The sequence below is a fragment of the Phalacrocorax carbo genome, unplaced genomic scaffold (assembly GCF_963921805.1).
Source record: "Phalacrocorax carbo unplaced genomic scaffold, bPhaCar2.1 SCAFFOLD_36, whole genome shotgun sequence".
NCBI lineage: Eukaryota > Metazoa > Chordata > Aves > Suliformes > Phalacrocoracidae > Phalacrocorax > Phalacrocorax carbo.
Window position 1 is genome coordinate 1,946,370 of NW_026990495.1, and position 25,938 is coordinate 1,972,307.

The 25,938-nt window shown below is 49.0% G+C and overlaps 1 protein-coding gene across 1 annotated transcript; it reads left to right on the plus strand.

Moving 5' to 3' along the window:
* The first annotated feature begins 4,334 nt into the window (after positions 1-4,334).
* On the plus strand, positions 4,335-15,783 carry LOC135311338 (E3 ubiquitin-protein ligase RBBP6-like). Its single transcript, XM_064440463.1, has 12 exons — positions 4,335-4,500; positions 5,920-6,019; positions 6,770-6,806; positions 8,442-8,486; positions 10,320-10,408; positions 10,528-10,624; positions 11,115-11,254; positions 12,176-12,348; positions 13,098-13,201; positions 13,649-13,825; positions 14,080-14,087; positions 14,661-15,783. The coding sequence occupies exons 1-12, from the start codon at positions 4,335-4,337 to the stop codon at positions 15,781-15,783; spliced, it is 2,259 nt and encodes a 752-aa protein (XP_064296533.1).
* The last annotated feature ends 10,155 nt before the right edge of the window (positions 15,784-25,938 follow it).

The following is a 25,938-nucleotide window of genomic DNA, read 5'->3' on the forward strand; positions in this document are numbered from 1 at the left end:
GCCTAACAAGCCTCTGAACGGTAGAGTCAAAATTCAGCTACTGAACTGTAACAGCTGCCAGAAAACTGAAGCTGACATCAGGTCATCCAATTTGAATGTAGGAGTCTACATCAGGGGAATCGGAATAAAGATGTTAACATAAACCATTGGCAGTGTTATACGCGAGTTCTCTCAAGAAGTGGGGACGGTCTGTCTCTCTGAGGAGGATGCCTTCTCCAGACGTAAGCAAAGTACGTGGCACATCATTCACCCTGACAGAGGAAGGAACAAGAAGACAGTTCATGTGGCAAACTGTTTCTCTGTTCTCTGTTGAATTCTTCATTACTGCTTAGGGACCCTCCCACGCTTTAGGATGTTTCATTGTGAACGTCTGTGCCCTTTTGGTTGTGTCAGCCACTGAAGCTGCCTTTGAGGGTATCAATTCTTGTCATAATTCTGAAGCCGGCTTCATCGCTAACCTCAGTCCACATCCAACAGAAGCTCACGTGTGCCTTGCACTTGAATAGTTTCTGAATAAAGGCTAATTAGAAACCATCAGAAAAATGACAGGTATTTCTCCATGCCTCGCACTTCATGAAAAGGAGACAGAAAGGGGCTTTTTTGCTGTTGTTTTTGGAATTTGGTTTTGGGTGGTTATTTTTTGGGGGGGTGGGGAGGGTATTGTTTGTTTGTTTTTAACAAGTTTTTAGAAGGCACGCTCTCCAGAAACATGACACAAGTGGAGAAAATCCAAAGGTGCTCTTATTAGATTTTGACACGCTGTTGATAGAGGATGGCACCACAAAAGAGGGGGAAGTTGCCTCTTCAGGACTAAGTCAAGCTAATAAACAGAAAGAGCCTAGAAAGGTGACGCAAGTGTCTTCTTTGTAACGCCAGACCTAAGTTAAGGCCAGCAAGAAGAGAGGGAAGGTGAATGACGCACCCAAACAAAAGGCTATGAAAATTATCACTGCCGCAGGCTCAAAGATATGGTCAGAGCATAACCGAATCTGTAAAGCCAGAGACGCATATCTAATTCTTGCAAGATCATGAAAGACACCGTAGGAGTTTGAACTGTGTATACGGACAAGGAAAGATAAAGTTATTGCCTTGAGACCTTGCAGGTGTAGGAACCTAGTAGCTACAGAGAGGACAAAATGGACAGGCAGATCAAAGACTCATAGAATCATTTAGGTTGGAAAAGACCCTTAAGATCATCGAGCCCAACTGTGAACCTAATACTGCCAAGTCCACCATTAAACCACGTCCCAAAGTACCACGTCTCATGTCTTTTAAATACCTCCAGGGAAACCGCGTAAGCTCCTACCAGCTCCTGCTCTCATCTTGTCAGAGACTCAGGGGTGAAATATCCCTCCGCTCCTTCACCAAGCGCAGCCAACAGCAAAACGGCACGGCGAACGTGGGATGCACATGGGCAATGCGTTTAGGATCACAAATTACTACAGCGTCAGCCAACTACTTTGAGACCTACAGAGACTCCAGCAGGATTGTGTTGAGCCTCCGAGACCACCATTTTCTAAGTACACATTTACTGAAATACTGTCTTTCCAAATACAGCAGCCAGTCAAATCGTCTCCCCTACAATGCAGAAATTGATAACACCTCTTTCTCCCCAACTTTCCTAAACTTTCAGAGCTCTAAAATGAACTGGCATGAGACAATACATTCTCCTACGACCTGATATGTTCCATTTAACTCACTGGTGCGTTAATGGTAAGAGTCTGAGGAGTGCCTAGGGGGAGACCCTACCGCTGAGTCACGAGGTTCAGACAGGACCCCCTTGCTTTCTGAACTCCTGCTCAGAGAGGAGTCTAGGTGCGGCTAAGTCCAGTCTTAGTCTCAGACTTGGTCAACGGTTTACTTTCTAAGGGTTGTAGAAGTGACCGCTCATCAGAGTATTTGTTGTTAGTAACCAGTTTGCCAGATGCCCCAGCCGGTGGCGTTCAATGAGAACGATCATGGCTAGATTAATGAGCAGTACAATTTATTAAAGCAACAGATACACAGGTTCTTTGGGTTACCGGTGATAGGATTGCTGGTTACAAGACACACACAAATACTAAGAAGATGAGTAATGCTGCTAGGCTACAAACGGCTTAAGCAGGTATGAAGCATTGGAGATTTAAAGTGAAGCTATAGAGAGGTTTCTAAGTTTTCCCGGGGAAACAGATGGGATACCCAGATGTTTTGGTCTTACCCAAAGGCGACCCAGTGCGGGGGTGGGGGAGGAGGCTCAGCCCGTCAACTGGTCCCAGAAGTCAGAGTGGTACGCGATGGTATCTTCCCCAACACCCTCTTCCTCTTCACACATTTTATACTATTTTTTACCTTTCAGGTGGAGCTGAGTGACTCTAGTCATGCATACCTTTATCATGACTGGTGTAGAATTTCCTCGCTTTACTTTTAAAAGGATAGACTAGAAGAAATTCAAAGTGCATGCCCAGTGAGGGGTGGCTGCACCTTAGAGGCGAGTAACTTTGGGGATGGAGGTGTGTTTTGGTATTATACCGAATGACCAAAGTTCACCAAAAGGACAGCATTTTGTCAAAAGTATGATGGACTGTTGGCCCAGGGTGGCAAATATGCAGCGTGCCAGCTCCAGGGTACCTCCAGTTCCCATTTATCACTGAGCCTGGCCACGATGGCCCCGCACCGCTCCACCCTCCGGACAACTCCTCTTACAGTCAGTACGCCAAGTTCTCCTGGCATTGCCGACATCTATGGTTACAAGGGAACTGCCATGGAATGGATTCCTCACATAGCAGCTGCACTTCACCCTGGCAGCTTCTTCAATGCTGCACCATCTCTAAAAACATTGGTTTCATTTCTAAGTCACCTCCAGCAATTATTCCACACAGAGACATGGAACGTTCCAGGCATAAGGCTCCCCTTTTTGTCTGTATGGTCCTAAGGGCTGAATGGTCCACGTCCACCCATCCTATTAATTTGAAGGCTCTATTGGCATTTCCAGTTCCCAGCCCCTACAGAGTGAGTAAGCTTGTCAACAGCTTTGCTCTCCAAGCACAGGCAGGGCTCTCCCTTCAGACTAGCGACAAACCCTTCTTGGTGCAAGGGCGGTATCCTTCCTTTCTTCAGTGAAAACTCATCACGTAGATGCCTGTCCTTGTACCACTGAGAATTCAACACGACAGACACCCGGGACAGCTGGTTTCAGGTAGCGGGTGGGCTTTGAGTGCATAGCCAACAGTGGGGCTTGTTTGCCCCTGCTGCTGTAGTTTGCCCTGTGGCGATGGCCAGATTATGGGCTGAATATGTATAATCCCTATTCCACCACAGGCTTATAAGCAAGGCTACCGTATTAAAACCTACGCTTCCCACGCACCATTAACAGGAGAAGCAAAGAGACACCGAGAGCAACAATAACCATCCCTTGGATATAGAGGGCAGCCCTGAACTCAGAAGGGTTTCCTGGCTCTGGAAACCCAGAAGGCACTGAAAGATCTAGAGCAAGAAGTCGTGGAAGCTCCCGCGTTAGCCCTGCCAGGCTACAACAATCAGTTTCTATCAGATTTCCCTGAACAGGAGGGACAGCCGGTTGGCCCCAAAAGGTCAGCAAGGCGCAGCATGTTCCTCAGGAGAACTAGACCTCGTAACTCAGGGCCTGATTTCATGGACTGAGGCTGTTGCAGCAGCAGCTGTGGTGGTGGAGAAAGCAAGAAATAGTGTCCTGGGGCACCTCCTAAGGCTACGGGTTCATTCCTTACTTCCTTGTCCTCCCCTCCAGAGTTCAAGCAAGTGCGGATGTGCCACTGTGGGGAATTACGTTGGGTTATGGCAATAACCGTACATGGTCATTGCCTTCTTTGGCGGAACCTTCCATAAATGCAACAAGATACACTCAAACCGCTGCCTCTCCCCCAGGCTGTCTTGCCCTGGCTCTCTGCCGACAGGAGGGAGCAGTGGGTGGTGTCAGCCTGGGGGGGTGACAGGAGGGAGAGCGGGCGGTGAGAGGCGTGGGGGTGAGAGGACATGGGGCGGTGATGGGCCCAGGGCTGTTGGGAGAGCCAGCGCGGGCCCCGGGGCTGATGGGAGGTGACGCTGGGTGGCGAAGGCCCAGGGGGTGGCGGGAGGGACAGCGCAGACCTCGGGGTGTGACAGGACACCGGGCAGCGACAGACCTGGGGGGTGACAGGACAGCAGGCTCCTGGAACCCCCTCCCCTAAGGGCCACTCGGCATTAGGGCAACGAGGGCGGGGCTGCCACACCCACATGATGCAGGACTTTCTTCATAATGTGCTGAGCATATAAGAGGACCATGACACCACGTGCTGCAGTAGGCGCCATCCCAGAGCAGGCACCGCCTGGCCCCAACCATGTCCTGTGTCCACTACAAGTTCTTCTCCAGGCTGAACTATGATACGGTCACCTTCAGCGGCCTCCACATCACCCTGCGCGACCTCAAGCGCCAGATCATGGGCCGCGAGAAGCTGAAGGCGACCAGGAGCGACCTGCAGATCTCCAACGCCCAGACCAAAGAAGGTGCGTGGGGGCGGCGGGCGCGGGGCCTCGGGGACCAGTGCGGAGCTGCACCCCGGCGGGGAGCTGCATTGCAGGGGGGAGCAGCACCCCAGTAGGGAGTTGCACCCCAGCGGGGACCTGCACCACTGTGGAAAGCGACAACCCGCAGGGGCCCTGCACCACCTGCCCCGGCGCCCCCAGGGGCCCTGGCACCACCTGCCAGACGGTGGGCTGGCCCCGCTGGTAGGTGACGGTGTGGAGCCGGGCAGGCTCACCGGACACCGGCAGCCCTGGGGCAGAGGGCAGCACACAGGCACTGACCGGTGGCGGCATGGCCGTGGTGGTGAAGCGCATGTCGGACACCTCCGATGCCGTCGGCAGCTGCAGAGGGAACCTCTCTGTTGGGGGAAGCAAAGAGGGGTGGTGGGGTGAGCTACTGGTGGGCAGAGCCCCTTGGGGGGTTACCCGGAGGGCAGGAGCACCACGAGGAGCAGGACCTGCTGCTGTACCTGCCATGGCGGCGGGTCAGTGTGGGGTTTGTCTGGGGCAAAGAGTGTTCTGGGGTTCTGTCCCCATGGCGATCATTCCACCAGCACCTGCCTCAGCCAGCCCTGCCAGGGTTTCATTTCTCATGCCACAGCAACTGCCCGTCTCAATGACGTCCCATCCTGCTGATGGTTTCCTGTCCTCAATGCTCATTTCTCAACCCGGTGAGGTTTTCCCATCCCCACGGTGATTTCTCAGACCCGTGATGGTTTCCTATCCCAATGGTTTCCCATGCCCACAATTTCCCTTCCCAAGCATTGTTTTTGCAGGGAGCTGAATTTCCTGCCCAAGGGGAAGGGATGCAGCCAGTATGGGTGGCCCTGCGATGCCAGTGTGTGAGCTGCCCCATCCTGCCCCAGTGAGGGGGGATGGGGCACTTTTGGGGGGTGTTTTTGTGCTTCCCGTCTCTGGAATCCTTACACGTGCACACAGAGTACTGTTCTTTTATAACCTTGCCCGTGCAGGAGCCCTGACTAAATGTTGACCTGATCTTGACAAGAACAAAGTGGAGCTTGAGTGAAGATGGCCGACTTGCTCAGATTTTCTGAGCACTCTAACCTTTTACAGTTCCGGGACTGTAACTTTCCATAATGGAGATCTAGTAACAGAAGCAATGCTAACCTAAGCGAAAAGAAAACAGGATTTTAAATATCAGTGGAATATCTGCCCATGGAGTCATGTTCTGCAAAGGCAGAAGTCCCTTCAAAAAGCCTGTGCCTCCTTTTAATTTGATCTGCATTTGTTGAGTGTGTTGAGACGATAAAAGTCGGTGTTACCTATAAAAGGTTGCTTTTCTCTCTGTAAAGGGATTCTCTGAAGTGCTGTGTAATGACATACTGATATACGTTCTTACAAACTGACTACTGCTTTTTTCTGTACTGATGTTGTTTTCAGAATACACAGATGATGACGCCCTGATTCCGAGGAACTCCTCGGTAATTGTCAGAAGGATCCCTGCTGGAGGAGTTAAAGCTACCAGCAGAACCTCTGTTACGTGAGTATCCGTAAAGCGGTGTAGTCTTTGCTAGGGGGTTCAGTGAGGTCACTGGTTTAATGGATATTAGTTTACCAGTGGCGTTCCAACTGCATCTCCCTTGTTAAAGCGGCTGTTAGTTTTTGTTGTCCTGGGGTAGGTTTCAATGGACCTGTCCCAAAGCAGACTGACCTTTTTAGGCCTGCTGGGACATGGGCTTCAGGCTCCAACAACGGTAACTTCTAAGATGATTCTGTTGGGTTTGTTCTTGGGCTTGATTGTTCTGAGACCCGAGCTGTAGATGCTGTTTCCTCCAGGTGGAGAGATGCCTTATGCTATGGGCTTGCTTGTATTGCTTTCAGAGTAAAGACAGATACGCACCGTAGTGTACGCTTAGAATTTGTTCCCATCCCAGAGGAGCCCGATTGTCAGTGTTTGGCTCTTTCCTGCATTTGCGGGAGGAGGCAGGATATGGCAGGTACTCTGAGGCCCCAGATCTGGGGTGTATTGGTTGAGATTACAGCTACTCAAACGTGATCCTGCCTACAGGATTGTTGTGGTCATTTTGGGATTTGGGTTTTTTTTTCAGTTGCACTGAATGTGAGAATTTGAGAATGAGAACAGTTTATGTGTATGAATAGATGGCCACATTCACTAGATTATCCGAACAATGTCCTGATGGGCAGGTTTTATAACCTGTTTCACTGCTTGATGTTGGGCACAAGTGCTCTATTTTAAGCTCTGATCACCTTCCTTTCTTTCTCCTTCCAGAAGTCGAACAGAGCCAGTGAGCGGAACACCAAAAGCAGTATGTAAAAGCACAGGGTCACACCTTTTTCTGCACACTGCACTGAATTCTGAACAACGTAGCCTTGTATGAAATTTTCCAAACACTAGCTTCATATAATTTCTTCCAGTAAAACATAGCCTATGCTGCAAAGACAATGGATTTGATTCAGCATAGTAAGAACTGCGTAATGCCATCATTTGCACAGTTCTAATGGGACTATTGGTATTTGTGCCCAGTCACACATTGTATTTCATCCTGAATATGCGAGGCTATTTCCTGAATGGCTTTGTGTTGTACAGATAAGGTACGATTGGTTATAGGCGATGTAGGTTCAAGGTTTGCACAACTGGACGTGGTGCCGTGCTCTCCATCTGTCTGTCTACAGCTAGTAACGTGTCTGTTGGCGTAGCTGCTTGTGCACTTTGTGTTTCTTGCAATGAAAATGCTCCGGAGTGTATTTTTGCCATTTTCACCTTCTATCACTTAGCTTCTGTTTTTGCTTGCTTTGCCCAACAGTTTTTGAAAACGTTCATAAAAAACACCGAGAAACCATTGTTGTTAAACTTGGTACTGTTTCTGGCTTTGACGTGGGGGTTCAAACAAAAACTAAAACTGACATACGCCCTACGTTCTGAGGACAGTTCTGGGCAGCTAAACGAGTCCTTTCCGTGCCTTTGAATACCTGGGTATTTGTTCCTGGAACTGTTTATTTGCAGTGATATTGTTTGGGCTCCTCCAAGTACATGAATGTCTTTAACAGATTGCCCTGAATGTAAATATCGTTGCTACACAAAGTGGTATTCTAAAGTTCTGCATTTGCTCTTCCCGCTTTCTCTGATGCAGCAGCTTCATCTAATAGCTTGTCCGCAAATGAAAATACCTGAAACCCAGTGTACAAATTTTGGCGCAAGGTTAGAGCCTGGGGCCTTTGTGGGGCATTTTTCATCAGGTTGGAAAACACTGTCCTTCTGCTGCTGAAATATAAATAAGTAACAGAAGGAAATGCTTGACTGGTAATAGCCTGGATTTTGATTTAGTCTTCTGTTCAGTTTCTTTAGTTCCCTTTAGTTTCTGCTTAGTCTTCCGTTTGAAATGGCAGTTCATACATTGACTGTCGATTCTGGATTTTGGATTATTTGGGGGTTGGGGGGTGTCGAGTCGTGTCCCCGCCCCTCCCCAGTTCTTCTGCAGTATTGCCTTAGGGTGGCAAACAAGTTTCATGGAGGTGTTGGTTCTAACTGACTGGTTGGAGGGACTGGCAGGAAATACTTCAGTAGAAATATAAAGGAAACAAAAAAAGACCCAGGGCTGGAGGGCCGTGGAAGGTGGCCGTTGGGCAAACGTGCTGAACAGTACATCAGTTACCCTTCCTGACCCATTTGACAAGGTTCCCTCTCTGAGATACCCTGGAGCAACAAGCTGATCTCAAGCGGGTCTGGTTAGTCTAGTTTCTTCTCATTAACCGCACGGGCACTCTTAAGCTGGCGTAGCTTTGGACTTTGCCTTGAGCAAATGCAAATGACACGAGGTCGGAAATGCCTCTTGCAGTCACACTCGGAGCGCATCGTGCAGACTTTCAGACTACGGTAGAGGTTAACTATTGCTATGTTTGGACTGTACAACTTGAATATGTGTTTAATTTTTTGTGAACAGATGGATGACTCCTCTGCATCTGCTTCTCTGTCCCAGCTTATTCAGGTATATCTATATTCTTACCAAATACTTCAAAAAAAAAAAAAAAGTGTTTGCTTCATATTTTTAAATCTTGCACTGTGATCCAGAGCTGTATAACTGTTGTAATGCAAACAATGCTTTACTTTAATTCTTAATAATGTCAAGTATTTATGTTAACCTTAAAATGTGTGTATGCTTTGATCCTCTCCTGTAAAGAGCAGTTGCCACTTTGGGGAGATAGAAGGGGAGAACCTTACCAGCACCAACGTCACGTTGCACTAGTGCTCATCTTCAAGACACAAAGGAGAAGCACTTCAGAGGCTGTTTGCCCTTTTTCATACATTCCGTTAGTTCTGCTTTGGGGAGGAGCGCTATTTTTACAGAAGCATGTCACTGGCTGTAAGGGACGGACATTCCAGGGGGTGTGGAGCAGCCAAATTAGAGGCGTGCCTGGAACACGGACAATTGCAGGGCTATTTCTGAATTTCTAGTCCTCAGAGCTGCAGATCCATTCTTTGACCGCTGCACAATTTCATCAGCTGTCGCATAGATACAGTGGGCAACACAATCTGATTTCCTTGAACGCAGACTGTGTACGCTGTGATTATGTCCCTAACCGTGTCTAGGAACACACCCACGCCTGTGTGTGGCATGCTGGCGGAGGTGACCTTCTGGAACTCCTGCCACGCCGCGTTTTGCTGTGGAGCTGCTGGCGGTTTTTGCCCGGGAATGTGTAACTTTGGCTGGGAAAGCACTAGTCATTGCGCCTTGTGAGAAGGCGTAGTGCTAGCCAATTCAGTGCCTGGGCTTTAAAGTTACAAAGATCAGCGAAGGCAGGGCCTAATGCAGAGGAGCTCGTTCTTTCTTCTGAAAAGAAAGGCTGGAGTTCATTCCCAAGACAGAGAAACCTCTCCCCACTAGCCACTTCTTCCCTCTCTCACCACAGACATGAAATTGTGGACACGTGGCAAAAATATTGGAAAAAATAATTCATTTGGAAGGTAGCCACCAGAAGAAACTGGTCTGCATTAGTGCTGTCCCTAAACGTGTCCTTGGTTCTGTAAACTTAGGTGAAGTTTTACTCTAAAATGTGAGAAGCCGTCCAAGAGGTGCACACATTGAAGCTTTTGAGAACATTGAAGTATTTCAGAACGATACAGGAACAACACCTCAGAGCAGCTCAAAACTGTGACTTACTCTACCCTCTTTAGCGCAGACTGGCTCAGCATGGAGTCAATGTGTTGTAAAAAGTCCTCTGGTTTATTACTATGTACGAAATGCCATATTTGAACTTTCGCCTATCCCTAGAAATGTTTTGTGGGTTTTGGATGTGTCTTGTACATCTCTTGGGTTCAAGCAAATCAGTCAAGTGTCTGTGAAGTTTTCTGTCGCGGTTAATGGAAATGATTTCATAGGTGTCGATCTGCATTATGTTACAGTTGAGGAAAAACTGTGTATAGGAAACAACCATTTAATAAAATGCTGAAAGTAGTTGGTTGCTCTTGCGAAGGAATGCACCTAAAAGCAAAGACACGAGTGGCTGATCTGAAGGCTTGGTGCTGGACGGTCCAAAGAATGTACAGTCCCTCCCTTAGACCCTGCTGGTATCTGCACTAGTGTGTAATTAAAACGTTTGAACAAATAGTACTTCAAAAACCAAGAAATCAGCTGGTTTCCTTCATATGAAGATCTAGTTCTGCGTAAGGCTTGTATTACAATTTGCATGGTAAAAGGACACGGCCAGCTGGAGAAACCTGCAGGTTTTGCTTACCGTAGTTAGCTCACTTAACACGAAGAAGTTAGCAGGGGCTCTAAAGTGTTTCTAACGTGTGTGTCGACTAACGGCCTGTTACACAGACTGCCAGTCTGGCTGAAGCCAGCGCTTCCGAAGAAGACAAAATAAAAGCGATGATGATACAGTCTTGCCGTGCATATGATCCAATCAAGTAAGTGTTGATAACGCCAGATCTGTTCCCCAACGATTACGGAGGAATGCTAGAGATGGTTGCTTTAACAAGAGAGATACATGCACCCCTTTTTCTTTTTCTCCCAAAAAACCTTCTAGTTACATGAAGAACAGCCTGGGTCTACCTCCGCCATCATATACTTGCTTTCGTTGTGGAAAACCTGGCCACTATATAAAGAACTGCCCAACAAATGGGGTAAGGTTGGGGGGGGACTTCTGGTGTTACTTCGTTTTTGTTTTTTACCTTGGCAGTGAGGTAACAGACACATGAACACGCATATTAAGACGTGTTTCTCTTGGGGTGAAATAGAGAGGTTACATGGCAAAGTTGCAAAGCCCTTCAAAATTCAAGGGACACCTGCAATTATCAAGGCAAAATTTTCTTTTTTCCAGGCCACCACAACAAACATAGCCAGAGATCTTTCTCTGTCAACTTTCATGCATATTTTTCTGTATTTCACTATGACTGGAAATTTATTTTGGGTTTGAACCCTTTCTAAAGACACTTCACAGTTTTTAGTATTTTGTACAAAACCAGGATGTTTCTGCTGGCCCCATCTATTGGATATCTGCCTGGTGTAATGACACAAGCCTCTGGCTGAGCGTCCCTGCCATTTAACAACAGTCACGGAGATGTCGTTTTAAGTGTGGGTCTTGAGATACGCCTGCATTTCTTTTCCTACCAGGACAAGACTTTTGAGCCTGTTCCCAGAATTAGGAGGAGCACGGGCATTCCAAGGAGTTTCATGGTGGAGGTGAAAGATCCCAACACAAAGGGTGCTATGCTGACCAGCACGGGAAAATATGCCATACCAATTATTAATGCGTAAGTATGGGACTAACGGGACTGACCCAGGAGCGAAGGAGAGGAACCGTGCGTCGATGCCTGGGCGGCAATGCAGCCGAGTGGGCCAGCACCTCTAGTTACGGGGGAGGAAGCACTGGCATTGCATCTTAACCTTAACACCTGTGATACTTTCTAATCCCAAGGCCCTAAAATAGGACGCTCCTCCTGTTCATGCCCCTGGAAGCTGCTTAAACTTGTGGCGTGCTAAGAATCAGTATTTCTGCAAAAGGTTTCCGAGGTGTTTGCAGTGGAGTCGTTCTCTTTGAAAGCGCGTTTTGCTTCTGTCTGATGCTGCAAAGGCTCCTTGCAAAAGTTAACAAGTTGCTGTGGGAGTGAGGTTTCCTCCCCCTCTGACTTTTATCACCTCCCCTGTGTGAAAGAGGCTGCAGTTTTCCTGTTGCTACAAACTAAGAAAATACTACTGTGTGCTGACAAGAGCGGCTGCTCTAAAATGCACTCGGTGGCACTTCTGGTGTTCTGCCATGGACCTCCTTTTGTAGAAGCTCTAACATAGACTTCTTCCATTTCCAAAACTTAATTACTCGGAGACTGACTTGATCCTCAGCCTGCCATTTACTTTTACCCTCTGGCAACAGAGGAGAGGTGGGATTCATTTCACACAATTTCTAGCTGTCAAAAAATTATTTGCCTAGTCTGAGCTGATTTCTCCATTGACCCAATGAATGGGAGAGGTCTGCAGCAGGAAAATTGTTCCCCCTCCCTCTTCTCATCCTGTGGCTGTAGAAAAGGACTTTCAACTAGCGGCCTATGTTTTAGAAGGCTAATGTGGAGTGAGAAGAATTCCACCTGTTCTCTTCCCCTGAGAAAAGCCAAAGCTTGGAAAAGTTCTCCTTGACCCACCTTTAACTTTTTGCTCTCTCCTTCCCCACCCCCCTCCAGGGAAGCTTATGCCAGAGGAAAGAAGGAAAAGCCTCCCTTTCTACCGGAAGAGCCGGCCTCCTCCTCCCCCTCCGATGAGCCTATTCCAGATGAGCTCCTGTGTCCCCTTTGTAAAGATATAATGACCGACGCAGCTGTTATTCCCTGCTGTGGAAACAGTTATTGTGACGAATGTAAGTGTGACCCCATGGCTGTTAATTCAAAACATCACCTCTGATCCTCTGAAAGCAGAAACAGGAGATCAGGAAATTACTGTCTCACCGGTTCTATGTAGTACTTAAGCCCAGCCTGAATAGGAAAGGACTCTTCTCCTATAAAGGGCAAAAGAAAGGCCGAAAGCTTTTTCCTCCTTTTTATGTATCTCGTTAAATCCCCTTCGCACGTGGAAGGACGAGTATGAGAAGAGGGCGTAACTGCGCCGGTGATGACGCTATTAGATAGCGAATGCATTTCGTTTGTCCACAGCCCTTTCCCTCCTACAAAATTACAGAGCCAACGCTGGTGACTTCCTGTGGTCTGCAGCAATCGGGTACTTGGGCATTTAATGCACATTCTCCTCCACGGGAGAGTTGGCTGAAACCTTCAGAACTCAAACCCGCTAACGGGTTTTTGAGGTCTCTTTTATTCACTAGCCCTGAGGTTGGTGACTTCTCACTGTACTAGAGAGTGGAAAAAAGCTGAGCCAAGACATCAAGACACCGCCTACTCCACACCTCCAGATGTTACAGGAGTGAAACATCAGGGCTGTACCGTTATTGGCTGCATACTAGAAAATTATTAGGTTACTGAACTTGAGCTTCATGTTCCCAATTCAAGATCATCTTCACCCATTAATCATATACATGGTTTTCTAACTGATGAGAACCCCAAAAACGTCCTTAGTTTGGCTAAAATCTATTTTGACGACTCTAATTGCACACAGGTATTAGAACAGCGTTACTGGATTCTGAGGATCATACCTGCCCAACGTGTCATCAGAGCGATGTTTCTCCTGATGCTTTAGCTGCCAACAAGATCCTACGCCAGGTAACGTGATGGCTTTTCCGTGAACTGCTTGTAAGAGAAGTCTATTCCTGAAAAGCTGAAAGGGAAGAAAACATGAATCGGCAGCTCCTGAAGCAGGGCTAAATTGGACAAGGCTACATTTATTTACTCCTCCAGTGCATGATCCCTTGTTACAGAAGCTTACAACTCCTTAGAGACAGTCTGGCAAATTCAGGTCACAGTTTTAACGTGATTGCCTCCCTTTCAAATTCGGTGTTGACACTGAAGTGCTTTAAATACAGACACCCTGAGTTACCAGTCATTAATGCCGGCGCTTAATGCGATGTGTTCCTACCCCTGCCTGCTGATTTATTTTAGGATTGATAGCATTTACAGGAATAGGCGAGTGATGTTCCTCTGTGGAGCCTTTTGTTTGTGTGCCTCCTGAAGTTTCCTATCCCCTTTTTGTCCGTGTTTTTCTGCCTCTAGGCTGTGAACAACTTCGAAAATGGAACTGGCTACCCTCGGCAGCAGCAGCCGCAGCAGCCGCCACCGCCACCACCTCCACCACCACTCCTGACTGTCGGGCCTCCCGCCGCGCTGGTGACGGCCGCTAACCTTTCTAAACCTTCCTCTCAGCCAATCGGCGGGTTGTTGGAGGAGAAGGTTAGTTTGATTTCAGCATAGGCACTGATCCTTGTCTTTTAGCAGAGCTTCGTTTCCAACTCTTTCCAACCGTTTTTTGCCAAGGGCCGTCAGGTTCCGCTACTAAGACAAGCAGCACTGCCGAGTCGTCTGGGCCCCCAAGGACAATCAATACCCACAACGGGTAAGTAACGCTAACTTTAGAATTCCTTTAAAAGTCTTACCTTCAGACAAACTGAATGGGATTTTTTTCTTTTCCCTCCCCACTGCAACAGGTCATCCAGTGAGAGCCACTACAATTCGCTCAGCAGGTGGCGGATCAGGCTGGGAACTGTAAGTGTCCCACAGAAATTCAATGCATTACTACCGGTAACTGTACTACTACTCCTGGTTAAAGGAGGCCGTAACACGTAACTCCTGCAACAGCTGATTTGCAATGAATAAGTACGCACAGGTAGTTGTGGAGAACACAAGCGGTAATTAATTTTGAAATGGCTTACTTTGAATTGCCTTTAACAAAGGGATCTGTGCTTGCACTAAGATTATTTAAAATAAAACATCAGCACAGGACTGAAAAGGGGACTGCCAAAAACCAACACTTTCTGGGGAAACCGTAATGACATACGAAAATTAAATATAATTTTAGGATCAAGTGGAAAGCCAGGCTAGAAGCTTGGAAGCAGAAACTTTACATGCTAACAAGTTCTTCAATTTGCAGCAGCATCATTACATAAACACATGGAGAGAGGATAAAAAAAAACCAAACCAAACCAAACAAAGCAAACCAAATTTGAGAGGAAAAATGTTGGGGAGTGTGACTCTTTTTTCTTTCTTTTTCTGTGTGGTTTTTTTTCAGGTCCAAGTCTCCCTGCAGTGCTTCATCTTACTGTAGAAGTTCGTATACCTACACCAAGTCAAGATCCAGTTCTTCCCCCACTCACTCCTACTCTCGATCATTCAGTCGTTCCCAGTCTCGTTCCTCCCCGCGATCGCCGCCGTATCCAAGAAGAGGCAAAGGGAAGAGTCGTAACTATCGCTCCAGGTCAAGGTCACGCGGCTCTCACCATTCAAGGCTAAGGTCACCCCCGCACAGAAGATACCATTCACGGTCAAGGTCTCCGGTGTTTAGGGGCCAGTCTCCAACTAAACGGACTCTACCTCAAGGGGAAGGAGAAAGGGAGTGTTTTAACAGGTCCAGAGAGGTTCCACCATATGATAGGAAAGCTTACGAGGGCAGATCCCGTGACTGGAGGGATCCATTTGAAAAGGAAAGATACAGAGAACGGCGAGGGAACTCTAGGCACCGGAGTGAGAAGTTTTACAAGGGCTATGCTGTTGGCTGTCAACCTCCACCTCCACAAAACAGAGAGGACTTTTCTCCAGGTAGGTTCGGTCCACCTGGCACCAGACGAGAGAATTTGCCATGTGCTCAGGGACGTAGGCAGGATTATCCTGCTGGGCAGAGGCACAGAAACCATCATACAGCTGGAAATTGCCCTGAAAAACCATATGGAAGGGAGAGCCGTGGCATCAAAGATCCTGAAACATCAAAAAAGAAAGAGGTGGAAAAACCACTGGGAGACAAGAAAGGCAATAAAGATAAAAAGCACCGGAATGAAGGATTTCCAAATGCTGAGTTGTTGGAAGGTGCGAGAAAACCAAGAGAGGCAGCTGCAGCAGAAGGTGTTACAGCGGAGTCTGTCTTCAGGCTCCCAAGCAGAGACGATGCCACCCCTGTGAGAAATGAGCCAATGGAAACAGAGTCTAGTGCTTTCAGACTGGGGTCTGAAAAGGAGGAAGAAGAGAAGGATAAGCCAAAAGCAAAGACTGACAAGGCCAAGCGGAAAGTAGAAGTGGCTCTTCCTCCTAAGACGGACAATACAGTAAAACCAGCTGAAGGTTCCAACGAGAAGGTGGACACGGGTCGTGACAAATCTCCTCGACTGGAACCTCCTGCGAAAAAGGCAAAGGAGGACTAGCCAAAGTCAGGCAGTGTTAAAACACCTTCCTCTTGAAAGGATGAGGGTGTTTTGATGCTGTCCTGCAGCGAGTAGTTGCTAGTTGGGAGGATAGAAGGGGAGTGCCTTATCAGCCAAGTTAGAGCCATTTCTGGAATACAGGCAATTGCATGGCTATTGTTCTCTTTGTTTACTCGCACCTGTATAAACACAAATGGCATGTTCATCAATAAAGTTAACACTCTTTTAGCCTCGTGTGTTCCCTGGCATGTCTGTGTTACATTTCTAACTAGCGTCTCACCATGAGCTAACAGAGACGTCTCAAAAATGATTAGGAAAAATGTGGGGATTGATAAGTCAGATTTCCTTTAAAAGGCAAGCCTAAACTTTGCCCCAAGAGAATTGACGGAAGCAGGAGATCATTCCCAAGAAATAGGGCACATCGATCACATCTCCCTTTCAGGCTGCTGCACTGACCCAGAGGGTAAAATTCCTACACCTCCCCAGCAAGAATCACAGTGACAGAGGGATCCTGGTGGGAGGGGGGTATTTGTGACATTAGAAGGAGTATTAAACCACTCCCATTTTTAATCTCTTCAGGACTATACGATGTCAAACCACCATCTGTAATCACTAGTCATAAATCTCTGCACACTAGTATCTTCAAAGTGGGATGCATATTGTGTGTTTAAAAGACACAAGTTTTTTTACTTTTCAATTCAAGTTTAAAACCTGCAAGCTTACCCCATGCTTCATTTTCCCTCTGGTTGCAAGGTAGGTCATCCAAACAAAGGCCCACCAGAAGTAGATGACCAACATCTGTAGCCACTGCCTTTATTGTATTTCCTACAGTTATTGACCTGAGTTCACTTCAACGGCAATGGTGCATTCTAATATTCCAGCGTACCAATTGCCATTTCCTATGTAGAAGCCATTAACTCAAAGAAAACATAGAAAATCAGTTATATGCAAGAAACTTCCTGGACTTACGTACAAAAGACAAAACTCAGTCTTGTCCTCCCACTGCTCACAGCCCATCAGCAGTGGGACAGGCTTTTAGAAAGTGTTGAAGGGAGATAGTAGCTTAGTAAAAGTAAAAGTAAAAGTCACCAGTCCTCATTTAGAATCAAAATAGCAACCAGGGAGAGCAAAAAAGTTTTAAATGCACACCAGCACTTCCGTGAATGCGAACACAAATTTTAAAAGCCACCCGAAAACAACAGCAGCCTGTTCGACAAAAAACTAACTCCTGCTGAGGAGAAGCGCACGCTGCTCTGGAACACGCAAAGCCGTCTGCGTGCAGCTTTATTACAAGGTCTTTAGCAAGACAGACCTTTCAGCACCTGCAACCCCTCCCAGGACAACCCCGACTGCGAGGGCAGAGGTACAGGCACATGGGGACGCCTGTACTAAAGCTCTACAACAAAAGAACACAGGCTGTCCTTCAGCCTCCGTGCAAAATGCAACACAGGGACAACAGGGAGCTTTACAGCAACAACAAAGTTTTACACAACAATAAAACAGAGAAGGGAGCATCACAAGGTATCCCTTTTTCCTACATTGTTTTTTTCCCCCCAGAAGTGGGGAAAACACCCAAACCCCTAAGCCCCAAAGTTTTCTCCTCTCCCATATCAAGCACTTGCTGTGACTGCGCTGCCTGGCAGTCTACTACAGAATTTACCTTTCCTCTTGGCTACAAGAGCTCTCATCTTAGAAGTGCCCACAGTAACCTAGACAACTTTATATTGTTTCCGACTGCCTGGAAATCAAATTAAATTTCCAACCTTCTCTGCTACTCAAAGTGCTACCAAAAGCGTTTTGATTATTCAAATTCTTGCTGCTCCGAGTCTGGATGACCCTTACGAGCAAAGCAGAAATACTGCCCATACCGTGCTGCAGAATTAGCCACAGTTCAAGTGTTGCTCAAACTTCCTTTTAAGATTTACTTTTTGTTGTACAACTGGCTCCAAATCAACCTTTTCCATTTTTGCATACCATCTTCCAAAAAGGTTTCCTGGTTTTCACGCTTCAGTTTTCCCTGTAGAAGCTCCTGAAACCGCCTATTTTCCCACGACGCTCGGCACTGGCTTTGCATATTCTCCTAGACCACTGCCCACTCATTCTGGGAATGAACACAGGAAACCTGTCTCAGCTCACTGAATCGGAATGCTACCCTTCTGCCTCATACAAACCAGGAAGGTCCGTGAAAATACCGTTCCAGAGTTCTGAAACATGCAACCATCCATTATAAACCAATTTAATACCATTAATGTTTTCAATTCAGATTTGCTTTTACAAGAATCCATTACAAATGATACTCCATTAACAGTTTCAGTTTCCTGCTGCGTGTCACATGCATATCCAGAGGGCAATCAGAGATGCTTCCACCAAAAAAAACCCCACAAACCAAGAAGAACAACACAATCCCCGCCCCCCAATTCTTTCTAAGCCTGAATTTGGCATTTTTAATCTCATTCCTTTACTCTCTGAATGACTACGCATCTACTTGTACACTAAAAGGCAGTCAGACAGCCATGATAAATACCCTGTATTAATCCACCAACGGCTTGATACCTTGCACCAGAGTTCCTCTAAGTCAGTCCTAACCTGTTGTGCTGGTTTTGGCTGAGAAGGGGTTAATTCTCCTCACTGTGGGGGTCGCCTACCTTTCCAGCTTCCCGCGCTCTGCCACGTGTGGGGGGGGGGGGCTGGGAGGGTCGGGGCCGTGGTGGGGGCGGCTGACCCTGACTGGCCAATGGCAGGTTCATTCCATACCATGTGACACCATGACCAGTATATTGAGGGGGGGCCGTGGCAGCGCGGGAGCAGCGCGGCGTCGGGTCGGCGGGCGGCTGCAGCGCGTGCGGTTCATTTCGGCGGTTCGTTCCCCCTCTCCCCTCCCTTCCCCCCTCCCCCGGGGCTTTGCGCCTCTCGTTGTTCTCCTTTACATTGCATTTCTGTTGTTGTTTCTTTGAATTTTAATTATTAAACTGTTCTTATCCCGCCCCACGAGCGTTACCCCTCTGATTCTCTCCCCCATCTACCGGTGGGGGAGGGAGCGAGCGACTGTGTGGGGTTGAGCTGCCGGCTAAACCACGACACCTGTACAACTTAGTTGCCCACAGACAACAGACCCACATGGAAAACAGTCCAGAAATTAAGGTGCTCATTAAAGCCTTAAAACAGGAGTGACAAAAACTGCAGAGTGGGGTTAAGATTCGATCTGCATTTTACTTTTAAAAAGAATCAGTGTGAAAATCAGAGAAACACTCAGGCAGATTAAAAACCTATATTAGGTAATGTATAAATGTGGAAGGAGGAGTTACAGAATAAATTCAAAACATATGGGCAGTGGCCAAGTGCCAGATTTATCTACCTGAGTTTGCTTACCCTTACTCCCACTCACCACTTGGAAGTTAACAGCCCAACGAGCAATACCTGTGCCCTGTCTGTGCTGCTCTAACTCATCTCAGAACAGCAAAATGATAGGAAGCAACATGAAAGCAACAGACCAAGCATGCTTGTACTCAAGAGCACTCATCAGGGCAGATTTAATTACCTTGTTCAAATAGCACTGCTTTCTTCACGGAGTCTCAGAAGGAAGATATTAAATGTAGTATCTGATGCACACCATAGATTTCATTACCCTTTACATGAAAAACAGACAAGACCAACACGCATCAGCATTTGACACTAGAGCCGCTTTACCCAGCTACCTCCTAGGGTTATTCTCCAACACGACTATTCTTGCATTCAGGAGTTGCAGTCCCTGTCTAACGTGGCTAAGCTAGCAAAAGTTCCTCAAGTCCGTTCTGTCTGAAATTACGCTCTTTTTTACACTTGCTTGGCGTACCTGGACAGAGGGGCGCAGGCGCTGAGTGTCTCAGTGCAGAGCACACACGCAGCCTTCCTGACAGAGGCAGACCCTAGTTAAGACAACGTTCCCGGCGCACCCACAGCAGCATACGGCAGCAGCGTATGGCCTTTCAGGGAAGGTGTGCCTTGAATGATTTGTTAACCAAATCACCATCAGACCCCTTCTTTCCCAGAGCAGCCCCCCCATGCACTGTGGATGACCACACGCTGCAGCCAGTGGATGTCAAAGAAAGCGTACCCCCCTTGATCAACAAGGCTGGCAACGGGCAACAACAGGCGAGGAGAAGGCTGAGGTACTCAACCACTTTGTTGCCTCAGTCTTCACTGGCAACCTCTCTTCCCACACCTCTAGAGTGCAGGCACCGCAAGACAGGGACTGGGCAAGCAAAGTCCCTCCCACTGGAAGAGAAGCTCGAGTTCGCGACCACCTGAAGAACCTGAACACCCATAAGTCTGAGGGACCTGGCCAGATGCATCCCAGAGGCCTGAGGAACTGGCTGCTGTAGCTGCCAAGCTACTCTCCATGATAGCTGAAAAGTCAAGGCAGTCAGGTGAAGCCCCTGGCGGCTGGAAGAAGGGAACGGATCTGAGGGGCGTTCTATGTGCGCCTGCATCACTGGGTGTACGCTGTGAGTGTGCGTGTGGGCAGACGGGTGGGTGCACACTCCGTGCGTGCATGCGGTGTGTGGGGGTGGGTGCACTCCGCAGGCAGGCGTGCTGTAGGGCATGCATGCACTGCCTCTGTGTGTGCGTTTTGTGTGTGTGTGCCCGCTCTGTGCGTGTGCGCGCGCGTATGCCCGCTGGCCAGATGTGCGTATTGTAGAATCATAGAATAGTTTGGGTTGGAAGGGACCTTTAATGGTCATCTAGTCCAACCCCCCTGCAGCGAGCACGGGCATCTTCAACTAGGAGGGCAGCCAGGTAGATGGCCAGGAAGAGCCAGAAGTGCAGGAGCTGCAGCTCCCACGTGTCTGCAAGTGCCAGGAGGAGGAATTCAGTGATGGAGCTGCCATTGGGCATCTGCTGCCTCTGGGTGTGGAGCACTGAACGAGGAGGACAGGACAAGTTAGGGCAGAATTCTCCGAGTGAAATCCAAGCCATTTCTCATACTACACACTCCCCACCCCTTCTCTATTTCTATGCGACCTCTGTCCAGCTCTGCGGCTGGAGCTCTGGTTGGTGCTGGCTCAGTGTGCCGTGAGGAGCAGGACCTCAGCCCGCTGGCTCCCAAGGAGTCAGCCCTGCACTGCAGCAGTGGGTTCATGAGAACTGTGGGGGCAGAGTTCAGTCCTGGTGTTCAAATATGTCAGATAAAAGCGCTCCTAATGGAAACGGGCTTGTCAGTACCTGCACTCCCTGTGCTAAGAAACCACACTCACAAAAGTGAGAGAGAGGGGGTGTTTTACAGAGCGAGTCCTGCAAGGCAAGAGGATTGCCTGTGGCTTAGCGCAGAGAGAGGGGACATTTTCTGTCCCTCTGCCTTTTTCCCGATTGCCCTGAGCTCGTGCCTTTCTGACACAGAGAATAATCACACTCACATGTTACCCTGAAAAGACACCGGGCACTGCTGAGAGCAGAGGGACCCACTGCCGAGGTCTCAGCACCCCACTTCTCACCAAGGACACACATGGTTCATGTCACACACCCAACAGCATTTCCTCGGCTGGAGCATCTCTGCGCTTCTCCACAGGGCATTCAGGTACCACCAGGATGCCATGGGACAGATTTGCAACATGGGGGGCAGCTCAGAGCTTGGAAGGACTTAGCAAGGAGATCCCCAAGTGTCCTAATGATGGTCTCTCAGTAAGGGAGAGTCAGCTCCTTTGCCAGGGAATGACACAGACCACATTGCCCACAGCTCCACAGCTTAGAGGGAAGCTGGGACACTGGTTACCTTGTTCCTATGGACGCACCTGCATGAAAGGGCCCACAAGATCAGCATTTGACTCTGCAGCTGCAACTCCCATCTGCAGAGAGCCCGACAGCAAAAACAAGATATCAAGAACAATATCGAAGGCTAGTGGACAAACCAGGAGAAATGCAGTGGTGGCGTAGGTGAAAGAGGCAAGCGGAGAGACAGCCGAGCGCTCGGGACAGCCTCACCCAGCTGTGCACGCCAGTGCCCAGGCATCACATAGCCAAGCAGTTGCTGTCAGCCCCTGTGCCCTCCAGAGTGCAATGGGCATGTGACTGGAGAGCTGCACCAATGCTTTGCTGGAGCTCTGGATGCAGATGAGGTCGTTCGTGCCTTGGACCCCACAGCCCTGAGGGCAGAGGCTTTGCTGGGTGGCAGAGGAGGCAAGTGGGCTTTCTCAGAGGAAAGTCTCTGCCTTGGCGGGGGACAATATGGAGTTTTCTGAATTCTCCCTCCCACCACATTTCGGGGTTTGGTTTCCTCTCATGCTCCTACTGCCTGGAGATTTTCACCCTGGGATGTGTTTCCCTGTCCTGTGTCTTCTTCCTGAGTGTTGGGTTTGCCTGGCAAGGACCCTGCCCAGGAGGGTCCCGTAGTGCAGGGGTTTGCAGATGGCCACGTAGCGGTCGTAGGCCACGATGGTGAGGAGGTAAAAATCTGCTAACATGAGAAAGGCAAGCAGAAAGGCTTGCGCAGCACATCCCACGTAGGAGATGCCCCTGGTGTCCCAGAGGGAACTGGCCATGGATTTGGGGAGAGTGGTGGAGATGGAGCCCAGGTCGAGGAGGGAGAGGTTGAGGAGGAAGAAGTACATGGGGGTGTGGAGGCGGTGGTTGCAGGCGACGGCGGTGATGATGAGCCCGTTGCCCAGGAGGGCAGCCAGGTAGGTGGCCAGGGAGAGCCAGAAGTGCAGGAGCTGCAGCTCCCGCATCTCTGTGAACGCCAGGAGGAGGAAGTGGGTGATGGAGCTGTTGTTGGACATCTGCTGTCTCTTGGCATGGGTCTGAGCGGAAAAGACAGTGACAAGTTAGGACAGGCTTCTCTGATCCAAACCTACACCATTTCATGTAGGCTTTCCCACTGTGACAAATCCACCCTTTTTCCTCTCTGGGGGAAAACTTCATTCAGATCCTGGACTTGACCTTCATTGTGTGCTGGCTGAGTGTTCTGTGCACTGCCAGGCTGTGTGTGTGGCCTCTCAAGGAGTCATCCCTGCCCTGCTGCAGAGGGGACGTGGGAATGTGGCAGGGGGAGTAGGCTAGATATGCAGAATTTGTGAGGTGTCAGCACTCCTATTGCAGAAGAATTGTTTGCACCTACACTCCCAGTGCTAAGGAATGAGAGTGGCAGGAAGGAGTTTTAGAGATTTTTTTCCTTCCCACAGACCCTGCCTGTTTCTCTGACGTCAGAACTCCCCTGCATTTCTGCTGCACTTGGAGTTAGTGACTGCGAGACCTGCCGAGAGGCAAAGGGATTCACTGTGGCTTAGGGTAAAGTGAGGGTCGCTGGACGAGCTCGTTCCCAAGTGTCCTGCACTAACATCTTTGGGTATCAGAGGAGAATTACACTCCCATGTTAGCCTGAAAATAAACCAGACACTGCTGAGAGCAGAGGGATCACTAAATGTCTCACCCTTTCTTAACCTATCTGAGCAAGGTCTCAGCACCCCTCTTCTCACCAAGGACACACATGGTTCATTTCACAAACCCCAAAAGCATTTCTTCAGCTGGAGCAGCTCTCTGCTTCTCCGTGGGGGATTCAGACAACACCAGGATGCTATAGGAAAGCTTTGCATGCTGGAGGGCAGCTTGGTAAGGTACACAGAGCTCATTCCCCAGCCACACAGACTGCTTTGCCCACAGCCCCACAGTTAGGGGAGAGCTCGGACACTTCATTCCCATGGAGACACTTGCATGGGAGGAATCACGAGATCAGTGCCTGACTTGGCTGCTGCAACTCCCATCCCCAGAGAGCCTGACAGCAAGAACAAGAGAACAAGAACAATATCACAGGCTAGTGGAGAAACAAGGACAAATGCAGAGAGGGTCTGGCTGAGAGAGGCAACGGCAGAGACAACCGAGTACCCATGAAAGTGTTAGCCTTCCCCAGCTGTGCACGCCAGCTCCCAGACATCAGCATTGCCCTCTTTACCACAGCTTTTCTGGTTTTAATTTCCCCTCATTCCCTGACCACCCCTTGCTGCCTGGACCTTTTCTTCCTCAGAGGTGTTTGTCCCATGTCTTTTCCCTGTCAGCGCTCACAGAGCCCATCCCACTGCCTCTGCACTCACCTGCGAGGTCACTTCTGCCTCTGGAGGTGACATGCCAAGAGCAGGACCGTGGCTGGGAACGGGACGGTGAGGTCACGTCTTTCTGAAAGAGCTGATGGGCCAGCCCTTGACTCATGGCTGGGATACGGGCTTTTAAGCCGACACCTGCCAGCGTCTCCGAGAGGCCGGCAGGAGGCACCTGGCTGGCACAGCGACTGTGAGATCCCCTCTGCCGAAGGAGCCGGGCTCACGCCAGGAAGGGGGGGCTTCTATTGCGGTTGACACGACTCTGCTGCGCGGGGGCCTGATGGGGCAGCAGCAGGCACGCAGCTTGGCCGTGTCTATGCGAGAAGCTGAAAGGCTGCAGCCTGCGGGGATGACGGTGAGGTTGCTTCTGTGTGCTCAGGTGAAAGGCCACAGGAAGGCTGACGCGCTGGGACACCTGCTTGAAGGGTTATTCCCCAGGTGGTGGAGCTTTCCTTGGAGGGAGGAAACAGCTGGAGAGAGAAGCACTGCCACGCAGTGCAGCTTGGGAGGTGGAGAGTTGCCACGAGGAGGAAGAAATGTCCCTCAGAGGCTTGCGCTGTGGTACATGAAGTCCTCCCGAAGGAGGATGAGATCAGCCCGTCTCTTTCTGTTTCAAGGGACGGAGCGTGAGGATGGGCAGACGTCAGTGACCGTATGGCAATGGCAGGTGAGAGCAAGGTGGGGAAGCGAGGTGGGTGTCTCCAGCTTGCAGGGAAAAAGAAGCAGCTGTGGGACAGCATAGGACAACCTACAGCAGAGTTGGCAAAGAGCTCTGGCAAGGCTGGAAGTCGCCAAGAGAACCCAAGCTTTATCCCCGTGGCTCTGGCAATCGTCTCTGCCTATGAGGAGACGTGCTGTCCTGAGGCACTGGGGCCTCCTGTCCCCTTGCACACCCCAGTAAGGCTGGGCACTGTCACTCACCATCACACACCCCACAGCCCCCTGCCCCAGGAAGGGCCCTGAGCGCTGTGTGAGGGACAGGATCTGCCTTCCCCGGGCTGGGGCTCAGGGCTTGGCCCTTCTGCTTCATGAATCAAACGCAGGCTTTTCTTAGCATCTGAGCTGCCGGCACATTACCTTGGCCTCCCTGCAATCACAGCTTCCAATTATCTGCCCTAACGAGTCCCTGGGGAGCCTTTCTCAGTAACGGCCCTCCTCAGTGGGACACACTAATGCTTCAAGGTACGTCAGTTTTCTTCTTCTGACTTTGATTTATGGAAAGGTTTGTTCAATCTCCTCTCAGTACGTGAGGTTCAAGGAACCGGTGCCAAATACACCATGGGTCTCATGAAAATAAAGCAAGCCCTAATGAGCTCTGTCTCTTCCTCTAATTTTCTTCTAGTCGTGTAGAGTTAATTAGAGAAGTTTCCTACTACACTTATGGAGAAAAGATTGAAAGAGCTCCTAATAAATATGAGGTTTTATTTTCAAGGGTGCATTTTATTGTTTTTCATTTTAAAGAAGAGGTGATGGCAGCATTCTCCAATAGGTATTGATCCAGGGTCTCTCCTAAGGTGATCTGGACTGGTCGGAGAAGGTGTCCCTTGAGGTCTGACACAGTATGGACAACCTCCCACCGCACCTCCCCAGAGCCATCACGTCTCTCATCCCTTGCATCCCTCTTCCTTACATCAGAGGAGACTTCTCCTCTGCAGTCTGCAGCTGGATGTTACAGCTCCTTTGTACCAGCTCCCACCTGCTTTCCCTTGAGAACTGGCTGCACACACACAAAGAGGGATTTTTCTTGTTTTTTTGAACAAACAAAATAAAACCGATAAGGTTCACCATTAAAATAAAACACTCTCCTCCACTGTATGCCAAGTACAAGCTGCCACCGATGAGGTTCACTTTCTACAAGGCATAATCATGCAGGAAATCTTTTAAACAGAAAGGAGCTGATAAAGTAAACAGAATTAAAGATTTGACTAAAGACAGATTTAGACAGACTACGGAGAGATAGTCAGGCTTTTATCTCCCTGGTACTGAAAGCAGCAAGTGGACTCTTGAGAGGTGCTCTTGTGGTTTAGCCCTGTCAGCACTAAATACCACACAGCCACTCGCTCACTCCCCCCACCCCTGTGAGATGGGG

Excerpts from the sequence above, each read along its gene's own strand:
- LOC135311338 (XM_064440463.1), top strand. The coding sequence starts at position 4,335 with ATGTCCTGTGTCCACTACAAGTTCTTCTCCAGGCTGAACTATGATACG. Across the intron at positions 8,487-10,319 it reads CTCTGTCCCAGCTTATTCAG|ACTGCCAGTCTGGCTGAAGC; the intron begins GTATATCTATAT and ends CCTGTTACACAG. Across the intron at positions 10,409-10,527 it reads CGTGCATATGATCCAATCAA|TTACATGAAGAACAGCCTGG; the intron begins GTAAGTGTTGAT and ends AAAACCTTCTAG.